We start from the raw sequence: 17,849 nt of genomic DNA on the forward strand, positions 1-17,849 counted from the left end.
CGTCGATTTGAAGTTTCCCGATCTTTGTAACAAGCTTTTACAACAAGATCGGTGGCGACAACAATTTGGAAGCAGTACTAGTTCCAACTCCACTGAGCAAGCGTTCTCTGCCAAATCTTCTGCTAAGAATAAAGGGAAGACTCAATCTTCTCAGCCGAAAGGCTCTGGTTCTTCTCAGGACAGCAAGAAGAAGAAGAACGTTCAGTGCAATTATTGTCATAAGTTTGGCCACATGAAGGCCGAGTGTTGAATTCGATTGGCTTCTGAACAAAAGAAGCAGGGAGGGTCTCAACAGAAGGCAAATGTTGCAAAAAACTCTAAGCAAAAAGAATTTGCTTTCTATGCTTTTATGGCCAAGAGAACAGCAGATCCAGTACACTCTTCTGCCTGGTTTATTGATTCAGGAGCTTCGCGACACTTTACTCATCGCCGGGATTGGTTCAAGAAATGTGAACCATTCTTAGATTCAATCATCTTCGGAGGAGGAGAAGAGTACACAGTTGCTGGTAAGGGCACTGTCCAGATTCACTCAAGAGGTAGAAATTTAATTTTTCTTGATGTCTACTATGTTCCAGGCATGGAACATAATCTCCTCAACGTCAACCAGATCATTAGGCATTCTCCTCAATTAGATGTTGTTTTCAGCTTATCCATCTGTAACATCGTTGATAGGGAGACTCGTACTACAATTGCTATGGGACTTGAGGATCATAGTTTGTATAGACTTGCTGATTCTAACGATTCTCAGGAACACGCTTTGGTTGCTAGGAGTACATCCATCAGAATACTTTGGCATCAACGTTATGGGCACTTAAACGTGCATTATCTCTCTCAGTTATATCGGGAGGGTTTGGTTGTTGGTCTACTTGAGATCCAACCTCAAAATCATGGAGTTTGTGCAGCCTGTCCAACTGGGAAGCAGCATCGGACACCATTCTCGGATGGTGATTCTTGGCGAGCCTCCAAGGTCCTTCAATTGGTTCACGCTGATGTATGTGGGCCAATTAACACTCCATCTGTTATTGGTTACAGGTACTTCTTGTTATTTGTTGATGATTTCAGTCGTAAAATGTGGGTGTATTTTCTAAGAAATAAATCAGATGTGTTCAGTACATTTCAGCAGTTTAAGGCCTTAGTCGAGAAAGAATTTAGTTCTTAGATTGTCACTCTAAGGTCAGATAATTGGGGGGGGAGTTTTGTTCCAATGACTTCTCTACATTTTGTGCTACACATGGCATTAAACGCCAATTCACCACACCATACACCCCTCAACAGAATGGTGTAGTTGAACGAAGAAATCGCACCATTATTGAAATGGCTTGTTCTATGATAGAGTATAGAAATGTTCCTAAGAAATACTGGGCTGAAGTAGTTTACACTGCAGTCTACCTTCTGAATTTGTCACCTACACATGCCGTCAAGAAGATGACTCCTGAAGAAGCCTGGTCAGGATTCAAGCCTAAAGTGGGCCATTTGAAATGAAAGTCTTCAGTTCTATGGCTCATATATGGATTCCAGACGCTAAGCGTGCTAAGCTAGATTCAAAGAGCCTGTGGAGACAGATCATCTCATTTTCAGTCGTGATGTTGTGGGTGACGAGACTACTGGTCCATTTATGCCTTCTACTACTCCTAATCTTGCAACTCCGTCTATGAAGACTTTTGATGTTGGTGTTCGTCTACCTCTTGGTTCCCATGATGGGAGGGCTTGAGAGCATTTTGACTCTGAAGATGAGGAATCTATTGATCCAGCACCACCTGATTTGTCACAGGATTTGCATCCAGATGACTTTGTTCCGGAAACTCCAGGGGATGTTGTTTCTCCAATGCCAGATGTTGGTACTTCTACCCTCAGGCCTAAATGGTGGGCCAAGACAATAGGAGATCTTCGTGATGATGAGCTTCTTGAGGATAGATCAGTTTGCCGCAAGATAAAGCAGCAAAATACAGTCAACTTTTCTCTTATGGCCAACATTCACAACATCCATGAGCCCCAGACATATTTTGAGGCTAAAGGCATTCCTGAGTGGGAAAAGGCTATGGAGACAGAATACCATAGTTTTCTGAAGAATAACACTTGGGCTCTTTGTGATTTGCCTCCTGGAAAGAAACCTATCAGCTGTAAATGGGTCTACAAAGTCAAGTATCATGCAAATGGTACTTTGGATAAGTACAAGGCCAGATTGGTTGCTCGGGGTTTTACACAGCGGGAGGGCATTGATTATGAGGAGACTTTTGCTCCTACTGCCAAGATGAGTACCATTCGTCTTCTTCTCGCTATTGCAGCCCAGTTTGGATGGAAACTTCACCAAATGGATGTTAAGAGTGCATTCCTCAATGGTGAGTTGCGGGAATAAGTTTATATGACAACCCCCTGGCTTTAAGGTTCCTGGTAAGGAACATCAGGTTTGCAAATTGGTAAAAGCCCTCTATGGCATGAAGCAAGCCCCTCGGGCTTGATACTTCAAGATTGATCAGTATTTGGTTTAACGTGGTTTTCAGCGCAGTCCCTCTGACACTAATTTGTATGTCAAACTATCTGGTGATGATATCCTTTTTCTTGTTGTCTATGTGGATGACTTGATCATTACTGGCAATTCAGCACATTTGATTACAACCATCAAACATGACTTGTGGCAAGCTTTTGACATGACAGATTTGGGGCTTCTCCATTATTGCTTAGGTGTCGAAGTGTGGCAGACTGGTGACAGTATCTTTATTTCATAGTCCAAGTATGCCCGCAGTTTGCTTCACAAGTTTCGAATGCAGGATTGTAATCCTGCTTCCACACCTATGGAGAAAGGGCTGAAGTTATCAACCAAGTCGGATTTACCTGTAGTAGATGAGACCGAATTCAGGCAACTAGTAGGTAGCCTCATCTACCTCATTGCCACTAGACCTGACATCTGTTTTGCTGTCAGCTACATCTCTCGCTTCATGACAGCCCCAAAAGCTGATCATTGGATTGCAGCGAAGCGAGTGCTGCGATATGTGAAAGGCACTTCAGACTATGGCATTTTGTATAGCAGGTGCTGATTGGTTATACTGACTCAGATTGGGTAGGGTCAGTGGATGACAGAAAATCCACTTTTGGGTACAGGTGCCGTCACTTGGAGCAGCAAGAAACAACAGGCCATAGCTCTTTCTTCAACTGAAGCCGAATACCGGGGAACAATCAAGGCTGCATGTGAGGTAGTTTGGCTCCGAAGGATGCTTTCTGACATGCAGATGTTGGAAGTAGGTCCTTCTCCCTTGTATACTGATAATCAAGGGGTGCTCAAACTGGCCAAATATCCAGTCTCCCATGAACGTACCAAGCATGTCAAGCTTCATTGTCACTACATCCACCAGCTGGTAGAAGACGGATCAGTTCAGTTGCAGTATGTTCCGACAGTGGATCAGACTACGGATATTCTCACCAAGTCTTTAAGCTCAGATAAGTTTGTAAAATTCAAGGGACAACTTGGTGTTTTTGGTAGATTGACCATTAAGGGAGGGTGTCAGAATAATATTTAATATTATTCTTGTTAATGGTCAATAATGTAACTGGCTGTTAGACATCTCAAATGTCTACAGTAACAAGTAGTTAGAAGTAGGTAGTTAATTAATAGCTACAGTATTTTGTAACTTCAGTTAAGATCAATGAAGTTTTTACCAGTGAATCATCTCTGATTTTCACAAAACTGGTGTCTATTCCATCCGTAACCGATCTTGTCCATACAAATTCCAGACCCACTCCACAAAGAAGCATTTTAGGCTTTCCTAAAGGTAAAATTGAATGCTTGCCTTCCATAGGCAATTTCCAAAGCGTCTTCACCAAAACTAAACACATCTAATTCTGCGCTGGAAATTCCTGAGGGTGCATTTTGGACTTGGAGCCATGTATCCCTGTGTTCCTGCTATAGTTGAGGTTTGAGAGCATTCATTATGCTTCACCTAGCGTGCCAATCGAAAGTCCCTCAAAATTGCATTGGACTCAAAATTGAGTAGAATGTTATTGGACATAACATCTCATGAACAACACATTCCTCCCATGACTCATGAAGATAGAGCAGTGCAGAGGCACAAAAGAAAAATCAAATATGGAAAAAATCAAATCAAATCTCGGGGAATAGAATCTGATCTCAAATCATATCTCTAGCAACTAGAAAATCAAATATGGAAAAAATCAAATCAAATCTCTCAAAGAATAAAATCTTATCTCAAATCATATCTCTAACAGCTAGACTTGTTTGACTTGTTTATAGGGGACCAAAAAGTGTTTACCAAGAAGATGAGACTTGTTTTCTGTCATGAGACAGGTTTCCGGATGAAACCTCTTATTATACGTAGCCTATTGGCTATTAACAATGGTTGGTAGAGATTTGGGGTCAAGGTGCAGTGCCACTTGTGGGAATTTGGGGTAAAGCCCCCAACGAGGTCAAGGGGTAGTGCCCCTACTAGGGGTTTGGGATGTCCTGAACAAACCAGGATGAACCCAAAAAATATATGATGCATTTCATTTAACATAACAGCAAAACCCGGGGATTTTTATTTTTTCTGTTTCTGTTTTGTTGTGGTCTGTCGGTTGGAATTTGCTGTTCTGTTCATACTGGTTTGATCTATTCAGCAGTATTTACCTGTGACGGCGCTGGACTTAGCAAGCAGGCAATAGCACACAATATTAAAAATTTGTGAAGCTTGTTGGCTCTAAATGCGTATGGTGCAGATTCATTACATTGCCCAGCACTATATGCTTAATGGGAAATTCAATTAGTTTATTGTATTACAAATATTAAGAGATTTGGGTCAAAATATCATATTAAAAGGAAACGATATTTGAATATAAAATACTTTGAATCCCTGTAAAATATTCAGTTTATTAATACTTTGAAGATATGTTTATTTATTTTAATATTTTAAATTTAATATATTATATTAAGGTTTAATAATTTTATATTGATATGATATATTAAAATTAATACTATTTAATTTAACGTAATATATAAATTTTGAATTTAATTCTTGCTATTTAATGTTTTAAATATATATATATTTATGATTTCTAAATGTTTTTTACCGATGAACCCAAAATGAACCCACCCAGTATTGGTAACTTAGGTTTATGTTCAATGTCAAACACTATCATACATTCACCAACAATTAAATGGTACAAATTCTTTGCAATTTGTTAAAGTGAAAAATGACACCCTGTTCTTGGCAATTATTCAGCATCCTTGTTTACTTTAATCTAGGTATCTTTTAGACCATACATTCTCATTGCCTATAAGGCAGCAACATCTATTACATTGCCCTACTAAGTCATAGCAGCATTAAGGAGTTTAACTCTAGTTTCTTATCTTTTAGTGGGTATATTTTCATAATTATTTTTCTTCAATACATAGTTTAGTTCTTTAGTGATGTTGTAGATATTTCTGTCACTTGCAGTAAGTGACATGTTCTTGCTCTTGTCTATATTCAATGTGATTTTTGCTTGCATGCTGTCTGTGAGCATCATTTATTTGAATATTGAGCTTCTGATTTTATATCTACAGCCCCCGCCAGGGTGATGAAAAATGGAAACATGATCTTTATGATGATGAGGAGGAGGGAGAAGCACCACGAGTTTCAAGTACTCTCTCTTTCTCTCTCTTTATGGGGGAGAATTTACAACATTTAATTTCTCATTTTTTTTCCTTTATTTATTTCTCACTGTTTTTTTCTATTGCTTTCACTAAATGTTTTTGAAGATGGACAACCTGGTGTACAAGATCTTCGCATGAAGCTTCAAAGGACCTCATATCGGAAGTCTCAAAGTGGCAATGACAGCCAGACTGGAGTCAGAGATTTACGTGAGAAGCTCTCAGGACCTACACAATCCCGTCCAGTAAACATGGAGGCTGCACAACGTCTTGTCTCTGTTGTTAAAGGAAACCCTGCTCCCAAGCCTGTTCCAGCTAGCAAGCCAGTGACACAACCTGCACCTCCTCCAAGCAAGCCTGTACAGAAACAAGCTCCTCCGGTAGCACCCCACTCTGATTTCTTTTTTGGATTTTTATGCATTTATAATCAGCAGAAATCTGTTTTTTCTTCATACTTGATTCTTGCCTTGCTTTCATTTTTATGCTTCATCAAGATGTACTATATAGATTTTTATTTAACTAATTAATACTGTGGTGCATTATGTTTTGGTTCTGACATTAGCATTTCATAATTTATCATACGCTGGCATGCTCTAAGATCCATTGACTGAAGAACAAATATATTATTTCTGCGATTGGCTATTATTTAATTACTTATCAATCTTCTCAGTATTGTTTTTGAACTTTATAATTTAGTTCCCTACTGTTGCTGCAATTGTTACATGGTAATATCAATGTTGACATCCTTGTCAGTTTCCTACCTACTGTTGCTGCAATTGTTACATGGTAATATCAATGTTGACATCCTTGTCAGTTTCCTACCATGTTTATTCATGAAAAATTGAAACAGCTTCCTAACTGAAAAAGTTTGAATAATAGTAGGCTGCAATGGAAAAATTGTATGCATTTCCCTTGTGTAGACATTGTCTCCTTAAATACCAATGTTTTACTATCTAAATAAAAAACTTACTGCTTTGGTCCAGGTTCTATCAATATGTATTTGAAAAAGTCTTTAGGCTAGATAAATGTTATAAAGTCATCATTTTTTGAAAATAGTACTTTGAATATAAAATGGTAAAATACTGTGTTATCCCTTATCCTTGGAGATAAATTTAATATTTTCATTATATGTCTTCTCAGAATTTGTTTCTAATGTGTTCTTTAGTCTAACATCATATGAATTCCATAAGTTACTGCTATTGAAATCATATTTTAATTTTTTTTAACTTTACAGGCTGAAGAACGGTCAGTGGCAGGTCTGTTGCAATCATTAGGCTTGGCGAAATACCAGATCATTTTTCAGGCAGAAGAAGTAAGTGATCTTCTCACAGTACACTATTTTTTGCTATAAAGAATATTGGAGTTAACTTATTTTGGCAGTAAATTTAAAATCTTTAAATGTATGCTATGCCGTTGGGAGGGTGTGCCAGCATTTCTCCTCAGTAAAAATAAGTGTCCTGTCAAATGTAACTTCTCTATGTTGTCCTGAATTGCCAAACCTAGGTATTCAACACTCTAAATGATGCATTTTAGTTGTATTTTCCTGTTTGAAACTGATAAAAACTTGGAGGTCTTATGTTGTGCATTTGAAATTTATAGGTGGATATGGCTGCTTTAAGGCACATGAGTGACGATGATCTCAAGGCATTGGGAATACCTATGGTATTTTCACAAAAACCTTCTCTTTTACATCTGGCAAGATGCTGATTTTATTTTGGATATCAGGAAGTCAATTTATCTTCAGTAGATGCAGATATTGTAAAATATGCTTATAATTTGCAGAGAAATGATCCTTCTTTTTTGGGAATGTTTACTGCCACATTCTTTTGTTCTCCAATGTGCTGGGTAAGTAGTGGACCTGTCCGCCAAACGCGGGGATGGATTCCATACTAAGCTGCCTAATAAAAGAATTCATTTGGCTTAGCCATAGAGGCACAATATTAAACCTATTTTTGCTATGCACACTAGTATATTCTTTCTGATTTACATTCTGTTAACTGTTATGAGACACATCCCCAATAATTTAAAATTTTTCTTTCTGTACTTTGAACCGATATTAAAATAGAAACAGCAACTGGAAATAAAATGTACTGATTCGTGACAGTAGATGAATCAAATAAACCTTGTGAGAAGCACCTGAAATAGCTATATCAAATCTGTGTTATAAAACACACTTGACCTTTGACCTGAAATCTTGGAATTTGTCTGAAAATTGTGGGCTGGTATTTTCTGAAAATTATGCGTTTTTTTTTTCTGCTGGTAATTGCAGGTTTTATTCTACAAAATTGCATGGATTTTTTCAGCAAATTGTGCGATTTTCTTTTGCAAAATTTGCGGGTTTTCTTTTGAAAATCACATGGGCTTTCTTCTACAAATCGCACAGGTTTCCAAAAATCGTGGTTTTTTTCTTGATTTTATTTGCATGTGAGAGACATGAGAAATTGTGGGTTTTCATCCTCAATATTTTTTTTATCAATAAAAATTGAAGGTGTTTGGGTTTTCAAAATTTTAACCTAGAAATTTCACTCAAAGTTAACCTCATTTTCCGTAACTTCAGATAGTGGGAGGGATGGCTTCATTGCCCAATATAGTGTTGGAAGGCAGCTAGAGGTTCAATGGCAAAAATTATAACACCTAGAAACAACAGATGCTCACAATCTTCAAGTACAGGAACCTTGACTGGATTGTCTTTGGTACATACACTCATCCAACAGCTGCGGGGAAAGACCAAGACAAATTAAATAAGCATAATTGTGAAGCTACTATGCCCATCAAGCTAGCCGTCACAGATGAACTGCTTCCACAGGTTTTCTTAAGCAAGACCTTTGCAGAAATTTGGACTTACCTGAAATCTTTGCATGAAACGTCACTCAAAAACATGTTCTCAATAATGATGGATAAGAAAATGTCTTTGCAGGATCATTTGATGAAAATCAAAGACATTCGTGATCAAGTGGAGGCCATTGGTTGCAAGATGGAAGAGATATGGTCATTATAATGCCAGAAAGCTTACCATGGTCATATGAGCTTTTCATAGAAACATTGAACATCACCTCTACAAATGTTGACCTGAAATTTGATGAGATGTGCAACAAACTCTTACAACAAGACAGATGGAAGAAGCAATTTGGTAGCAGCAGTGATTTAGTAAGTGTGGAACAAACCTTTACAGTCAAGGACAACAACATAGGCAAGTTCTTTAAGACGGGGCACCCCCCAAACCCTCGCGTTTTTGAGACGGGGCACCCCCCGTCATTCCACCACTGCCACCGGGGTGTCCAGAGATGTTGGGGGCATCCAAATGTCTCCAAGACGTCTTGAGGATTCCTAGGAGTCTCTTGGGTGTCTCGGGATGCTTAGGAGTCTCCCCTAGCACCCACTTAGAAATTCGAAACCTAAGCAAAAATGGTGGAAAATTTGTGAAAATGGCATACTTGTCTTCAAGCTAGTTTCATTCTCGTCATCAGATATATACATGAAATAAAACATTTAAGTATAAGAAAGGAAAACATGTATATATCGGTAGGATGTTTGAGAGTGGTTTCAAATCTCTAGGAGTTATAATGCAGATTCTAGGGTTTAGAAGATTTAAAATTTTCAGACTAGACAAATTTCAGTAATCAGCAACCTTCTATCAGCATTCTCTCACTCTCTCTATCTCACTCTCTTTATCTCCCTTGAACTCTAGGCTCATCACTCTTCCTCTATCCCCTCTGTCTACCTCTGGCTATCTTACTCTCTTCTTTCTCCCCCAAGATCTAGACCTATCTCTACATCTCTCTTTCTCTTACCCAGACCCCTACCAAGGATTGCTACCCTCAACCTCGTTTTGGTGTTGCCCCCAAAGCCCCATAAATCATATTTTCAATATAATAGAAATCTTAAAATCAGAATTGTTTAAAGAATTTCAAAAGTTCAAATCCTTGGTAGAAAGAGTTAGGATGTGCAATCATAACTCTTAGGTCTGATAATGGGGGTGAGTTCTGTTCAAATGAATTCACTGACTTCTGTTCTAAACACGATATTAAACGCCAATTTATAAAACCTTATACCCCTCAAACAGAATGGTGTAGCTGAGAGAGAAACTGTACTTTTACAAAAATGTTCTGATGTAAGTTGGAGAACTGGAATGTTCCAAAGAAGTTTTGGCCTGAGGCAGTTGATACTGCAGTGTACCTTCTTAACAGGTCACCGACACAAGCAATCAAAGAGAAGACCCCATAAGAAGCATGGTCTGGGAGGAAACCATGAATCAATCACCTAAAGGTTTTTGGTTCCAGGTGCCAAGAGAACCAAGCTCGACTCCAAGAGTCAAAAGTTAATGTTTATAGGGTACAGTGACAATCATAAACCATGAATAAGGCTGCAGCTCTTGGGCAACATTTTGACAAATTGCATAGAATGAATTTTCAAACTATAACAGACAACAGGGAAAGAGATTGAAGTCATTTGACTCAATATTAAGCAATTACTCAGTAACACTGAAAACTAATGGTAGTAATAGAGATATAAGTAATAACGATTGACTTTCGAAATTTCCAGTTTTTTAATTTTCACTTCTGTATGTGTCTGCAGACTCCAGGCTATTTGCTCACTGCAGTGCATATTACAATATGTAACAGAGAAATGAACTCCACGATTCTGTCTGCCCCTAAACCTTCATCTATTGTTGCTGTGCCTAGCCAACTATTTAATAAATTCTTCATCCATGAATATTGGTCCTGCTATCATAATTTTCCAAAATTGGCTCCACTAACTCAATTAGCTGTCTAATGTTCGTTTGATGTTATCCAGAGCAACAACATGAAGATTAGTATAACTAAGATTTGATTATTCAACTGTTTCTGCTTCAACTTGTCATGATTTGTCTGCGTTCCACAGACACATGTTGGCACCCTAGGGAATACTTCGGGATCTTCCTGTCTTTACCAGAGGGGATTAGTTGAAGCTAAAAAATTTAAGATTTACTATAAGGACCTAGTTTCAATATTAACCCTAATCCCTCATGTTTGCATACAAGGAAAATTCAGTGACTACTTCGACTTTTAATATTGTTAAATTTCTTTTAATTTGTTTATATTTTAAAATTCAGTGACTACTTCAAATTTAAGAAGCATTGTTAATTTTATTTTAATTTGTTTATATTTTGAACTTTTGTATCTCTTGGACATGGCCTTTACGTGTCTTCACATTCCTTTGTTACTCTACGGAAGATAACATCTTCTGAATTTTTTTGTTAGTCTCATAATTGGAACTGGCAAAGGCTTGACTAGATACAAATAACCAATATCTGAACCTCAGAAGAGTCGGTGGTTCTTGTAGATTCTTAGAAGTGTATAATGTTGATAAAAAAGTTTTATCAGATTATAAATTTGTAAACATAGGAAAACTATTCAAGATTCAATTTCACAAGTTTGAAAGTAACTCTTCTCATTTTCACTAAGCGTGCAGTGGAACTTGTGAGTGGTGGTAACTTGGGAAAGAGTATTGTGGTGATGATGCGAACAAAACTTCAGGAGCCTTGTGTTTTTGAGACTGTTAACGATTTCAAATGCACAATTGTTTAGAGAATACCTTGATTCACCGACCCATGAACATGGTGTTGGTGTTGGAAATAAGCCACACCCGGACTGACGATGGATTGGTCCAAGAGGAACCAGTAGCTCAGTGGTAGCGCACTCCAGCAGCGTATGGAAGGTCCTAGGTTCGAGTCCTAGCTGGTCCATGTCTCAACATGGTATCAGAGCCAGGTCCAGCCTAGGAGCCCCAAGCACACGAGAGGTGTGGCTTAAGGGGGGGTGTTGGTGTTGGAAAGTAAGCCACACCCGGACCGATGATGGATTGGTCCAAGAGGGACCAGTAGCTCAGTGGTAGAGCACTCCAGCAGCGTATGGAAGGTCCTAGGTTCGAGTCCTAGCTGGTCCATGTCTCAACACATGGAAGGACATATTGTAAAAGTAAGTTGGGCATAGATAGTACCTGTACAGCATGCAGAGGACTATAGAGCTGATTATTCCACCTAAGTCAATGATTTCTCACAAATGTCTATAATTGGAGTTTGTCCTCCTACATGTGGGTTCGGTGGCCTCCTTGACTCATTCTTTATTGTAAATCCTAAGTTACTGAATTGTCCATTTTTCTAGCTAATTTTGGGTATGGTATGTCCCGGAATTGGACACTGCCTGGAATCCCTGTGGAATCGAGCAGGGCTCATATTTTTTTAGATAGAAACGTTTCACTGTTGACGTGGCATTTCCAAGCAGATTCCATTCAAATGCAGTTTCCTTTGTTTTTTTTTTGTAATTTTTTGATGACTGAAAACCGTAGGCACAAACAACTAAAGACAATATATCTATAGCTGCTTCTGGATTTGATTCTGTGACGTTATTTGCATCAACATTTCGGATCTCACTCTGTGATCCACCATCAGGATGTTTAGAGAATGCCAGGATATGAAAGATGGTAAATTTCAAATTAAGACAAGCTCAAAGCTGTATTTGAAGGAATGGGTAGGGAGAAAGACCAAAGCACATAGAATGAGGAGAAAATAAAAAATAAAATGGCTAGGTTTTAAAGACAACTAAAAAACAAATTAATACCCCAGGTACAAAGCAAATAACTAAAGATGAAAAATGCAAAACAAATAGAGAGGAAACCTAAAGCAATTAGCAAACCAAATCTATATACACACACACACACACACACATATATATATATATCTATATACATGTATGTACATACATACATATGTATGTGTGTGTATATGTACATATATATCTGCATGCATATTTATATCTGCTTGTGTGTATATGTATACATCAGTGTTCCATGGGGACTCGTCCCCCCCCCTCCTGTAGGCCCATGTCTTTGGGACAGGGAGGCGGGGATGTGGCGTCCCCCGCTGTCTCACCACTGCTGCTGGTGCGCTGCCGGAGTCCTCCAAGACTCTTGTCCTAGGATGTCACAAAAAGCAATTTAAAAAAAAAAAATCATGCTTTAAATTTTTTCGGGAGCATAGCCCTCGAACCCCCACTTCCGACCTGTGGGGAAATGCAAGTGCGTTTCCCTGCACCCCTTCTATCCTTGGGTTTTTTCTCACATCTAACAACTTGTGCAATTTATCATTGCTACCCCTCAAATCTATTAGCATCTCCAGTCCCAAATCCCCACTAGTTAGTGGAACCTACCTTAGATGCCTTCATAGGAGGGATGTAGGCTCCTAGTTATTGTTTTGATATTTGTTTGGAACATTTGATTTCATGGATTTCATTTTCCATGAGTTTTGTCACCCTTGCCGAGTTCAAGTCTTGATTGAAGGAGTGAAAAGAGATAGATTGAGTGATTTTGCTATTTAACTAATTTGTTAAAGTTTCATTTGACATGTAATTCTTATACATTTTTTCATAACTAGTTTTTCAAGTATTATATGTATATCAACACCGCCACCCCACCACCCCTCCACAACTACCCTGACGCCAACCCCTCGCTGTCCCCAAAGTTCCCTGTCTCCCCGACCTCGCGTCCCCCCTATCCCGAACCTCTATGGTACGCTGCTATACATACATATATATTATATATAAAAAATACACAACAAAAGGAAAAATGAGCAAGGAGAATTAAAAAAGATCTAAAGCTAGGAGAAAGAACAAAATGCTTGAGATGATTAAAGAAGATGCAAACATATAAACAAATTAAATCACAACTAAATAATATGCGTAAAAAAGTAAGGCTAAACAATGATGCATCATAAATGATGTTTGATAAATAGATAAAAAGGCACAATTAAAATACTAAATAAGAAAACAACAAAAGAAAGAGAGGACAAAAAAGATGCAAAAATAATAAAAGCCTGTGATGCAATAAATAATAAGACCACCTAAAGGACAAAAGGAGGGAAGAGACAAAAACGACCACAAGAGCAACAAGATGGAGAAGGGAAGAGAGGGAACCCAAAGGAAAGGAGCACAACAAGATGAAGAAAACAATAGGGTTGAGGACTAGAAGGAGCAGGGGTGAGGGGGTGGAAAGAGAGCATGACAACTACAAATGGAGAGGTAGACAAGAAGGGGAAGGGGAAGGGGAAGGGGGAAGGGGGAGCGGGCGAGCAAGGGGGAGAGAGAGGGGGAAGAGGAAGACGATTGAGGCTATTAATGAAAGATAGAAGGGGAAGCCAAGAAGGACTTAAACCCCATCCCTCATTGCCATTAAGGTTGGTGTGATGGTTGCTTATTTCTATGGCCTCCTTTAGTTTCCTTTTGTAGAAGTTGTCCTCCTTGAAAACGATCTCGGCATTTTCCAAACAAATATGGTGTTTGGTGAATGGGGTATGCTCAGCTAAAGCAGATTTGTGGACTCGGTCATGCTTCATGTCAGCATTGTGTTATGTTTATGTAGAGACCATATATTTTCAAATCTATAAACACTTGGGATTGACGGATGTGAGGGCCCGTTTTTAATTATGAAATATTTGTTCAAAGTTTAAAAAATTAAAACTTTTAAAAACTTGGAAGTGTAATTTTATAATTTATTTTTAATAGTTTTAGGTTTTAATATTGTTATTTGCTAATTAATAATTATTATATTATTCATAAATAATATAATTATAATAATATCCAAAATTTAATTTATAATGTTTAATAAATATTAGAAATAGTAAATATACATTGTGATAGATTAATAGACTAATAATTTAATATTTATTATTTTATAATTTAATATATAATTAATAAATGTAAATATTTAATAGTATATATATATATATATTTTTGCTCGACAAGGGGCCTAGGCCGATAATTCATATTAATAAAAGAAGGTAGTTTTAACAACATAGCAAAAATAAAAGTTCCCTGCCTAAGTTGACAAAGGCCAAACCAGGCAATAGATAAGATCAAAAAGGCTAAGTCTAAATCCATTGAGTCCTAACAGATTCTGAGAAAACTGCAAACTAACATGAGTTTTAGAAAAGTTTGAAAGAGCATGTCAACAGTCTGATTCCATTCAATTAACATCAACTGAAACTCCTCAAACCCGGGCTCTGGAAGATGACGGTCCTGCTCATCCATGATAGCCTTTTGGTTTGATTGGAGCTCCAAGGTTGTCCATGGGTATAAGCTCCTCTGGATCACTTGGCTCAGGTCCCTGCTGCTTTATAATCCCTTTGAGTTCTTCGTCCCATGCTTCAATTCAATCATTTGCTAGACCCACAAATTCTAGATGTTCCCTAATCCAATGAACCCCTTCATTCTTTCTAAGCCTGATATACACCTTGATTTCAAACAACCTCGCCTTAATACCTAATTCTATATGTTGTCACTAGATTATATTTATAGCTAAATAACTAATTATTATTATTGTATTGTTAATTCGAATAATTATATATTAATATTATATAATATATAACAATATTTTAATCTATATTTATTATGTCTTATTATAATTTCAATTTATTTAAGTGTTTTTGATATATATTTTTTTTTAAATTCTTGTTTTTAGGTTGCATATATGTATATATTTATGTTTTTAGGTTGCATATATGTATATATTTAAATTAATCTACCATTTCATAATTAAAATACATCAATTTTGTTTAAAATTGTTGGTAGACATTAATCCCTTTCAAACTATATTTCACAATTCTTTATTTTTAATGAATTTGTTAAACAAAAATAAAAAGTTTGAAATATGTATAGAAAAATAAAAAATTTGATGTAAATAATTGATTTTTAGAAATTAAAAGCCACATTCAAAAGTAAAAATTTATATTATGATAAAAACGTACAATGTTGATACGATAACAAAATTGTGATTCTTATGTAGTAAACATAGTTAAGAAATAAAATAAAAGAACTTCAAACTGATATCTCCTTGGCATTTCCTTTGATGTATTTAAGATATCTATACTAGTTTAGGTCATTGGGCAATGGTGCCTGTTATGTTTTTGCTGGTGTTATGTTGTCACTCCTCTCCCTAGAAGTACAGTGCCAAATGTGAATACAATAATAAAGTGTGGCTGTGATTAAATGGATGATTAGAGAACTTATCTGCCAAATGGCCAAGGTGTAAAATGACAGGAATGCCAAATATCATATCCAGCAATTCAAATTTTTATTGATTGTCTCTCCTATCTGTTGAGTTTTTTGGTTAAAAATTCTTACCTTCCTACCTTGAAGGAATTGCGTATATTAATTGTGAACGTGCAGAGATGATATTGGTTATTAGGACACATTAAATTTTTTAATTTGTCATATTTGCAGGGGCCGAGGAAGAAGATACTGCTTGCAATGGAGACAAATGCCAAACGGTGATTGAAGTTACTATGCTATGAAGTTATTCAATACATCCTTCACCCAGTCTTACCTAAAAAGTTGGTCCAGTTTGGGTGAGCACATGGAATGATGTGCTTTAATCATTCATAGCCATCCTCCATATTGGCATGTACCTTTTGCTCTGCAAACCATGCAACTTTGTTTACTATGACTTTTGCAAGGTTGTAAGATTGTTATTGTTTGGGAGAAGATTTTCTGATGCTGTAAATTTCAAGCAGGGCTTCACATAGTGTTCTTTATGGGGCAAGGTTTGACTCACCATGCAAGCTTAAGCATACTTGCATCTGGAATTTTTTCTAGGGTTATACATCAGTTGTAAATTATTTTTTGGCCAATGTTGTCTGCATAGCTGCTTTACCTGATAGTTTTGGATCCCCTTCTGCAGTTTCTCAAGTCTGCTAACCCTTTTTCTGTTGCCATATAATGTTGTGTTAATTTGCTTTTTAAGAGACTTAAGAATCAAAATTCGTAGACAATTAATTTCATTTTAGTACCTGGTTCTATTTGCTGATCCAAGTTAGAAACCCAACGGTTTAGACAACTATGGCATGATACAATGCATGATCGGTAGACACTGAAACATTCTTGCTGGGTGACTATTAGAATATGAACATCCATTGAAGGTTAATCCATGTTCAATGCAATATGCCGGGATATTTACAGATCTGAATGGAAGAGATCTGGCATATATGATGGAAAGAGTTATAAATGTTTTGGAAGAAGCAAGCATCTGTTCAGGTCAAATCTTTGAACAGACATTTGAAACTGTTAGACTCAGCATTCTCTCCCACATCATTGAAACAAATGCTTGTTTCAATTTTCATGGAGAATGCTCTCTTACTTTGAAGGACTGAAATTTCAGATTTGTTTATACATCAAATAGATTGAGCTATTTTGAGCAAGGCAATCTATGGAAGTTATTCATATTCTAATATGCTTTTTATTTTAATAGCGAGTATCTCTTGCCCATTTAAATATTTGTAGCAGTATCAAGCATGACAGTTATCTTCATTGAATTCACAAGACCAAATATATAGCATGACTTAGTACTCATTATTGGTTTTTATATATTAGTTACCTGTCATGTCTTCTTTGTTTCGATAGAATTTGATGAACCAATAGTCTTTTGTGATTTTACTGTGGGTAAGTTGAATTTTACAAATTAAATATAAGTTTTAGTAATTTGGCTCTTGAGCATTGGAGTCAGAAAATGGTCAACTTCGTGCTGACTTGTTTTCTTTTTCATTTTCTGCTACTAATCCCTATAAAGGTAAAATGTAGTTTTTAGGTCACCACCAAGTGAAACTCCTCGGGACTATTTTTTCATCTACCTTATATATTTAAATTTAAACCTTTTAAAGGTTTTGATCATTTAACCAAGCCAGTTACAACTAAAGCAAATAATCCATTCATAATTCAATGCACTGCATTGTATGTCTTTTTAGTATTTCTATGTAGAACATTGTGAAATCAGGAAAACAGTTAAATGCACTTCTTGTTCAGATGCTCTGCACCTTAACGTATATGAGCATGCATAAGTAAACAGCATTTAAAGATTGAATAATACAGAAATATTCTAATAGGTTTTTTGACCTTAAAAATTTCATAAATTTAAGTTTTGCCCTTCACATTATGAACACCAAATTATGGTATAATCAATAGAGATTTAAGATCTGTATACTGTTAAAAAGTTAAATTTTAGTTTAAAAAATGAGTGCCCCAACCTGTAAGTTAATCAGGTAAAAAGTTGGTCTGTCTGTTCTAGGGCTTCAATATCCATGCCGTTTCAACATAATACATAAGACGTAAAATTTTACTTCGCATCACTAGTGTTAAACTACGTTTAAATACTGTCAATTTGGAAGTGTAAAATTTTTGTTAGGCGTGGGATTTTAATGTGTTAG

The 17,849-nt window shown here is 36.8% G+C and overlaps 1 protein-coding gene across 1 annotated transcript in view; it reads left to right on the forward strand.

Moving 5' to 3' along the window:
* The window catches only part of LOC131055443 (uncharacterized), a 38,628-nt gene extending 22,198 nt beyond the window's left edge, over window positions 1-16,430 (forward strand). The window contains exons 3-7 of the mRNA XM_057989926.2: window positions 5,534-5,610; window positions 5,729-6,000; window positions 6,855-6,932; window positions 7,220-7,282; window positions 15,874-16,430. Of these exons, the coding sequence (XP_057845909.2) occupies window positions 5,534-5,610; window positions 5,729-6,000; window positions 6,855-6,932; window positions 7,220-7,282; window positions 15,874-15,924 (541 nt within the window). The 3' untranslated portion in view covers window positions 15,925-16,430. The remainder of the gene's footprint in view (window positions 1-5,533; window positions 5,611-5,728; window positions 6,001-6,854; window positions 6,933-7,219; window positions 7,283-15,873) is intronic.
* Window positions 16,431-17,849: the final 1,419 nt, after the last annotated feature.

This window comes from Cryptomeria japonica, chromosome 10 (genome assembly GCF_030272615.1).
Source record: "Cryptomeria japonica chromosome 10, Sugi_1.0, whole genome shotgun sequence".
Classification (NCBI taxonomy): Eukaryota; Viridiplantae; Streptophyta; class Pinopsida; order Cupressales; family Cupressaceae; genus Cryptomeria; species Cryptomeria japonica.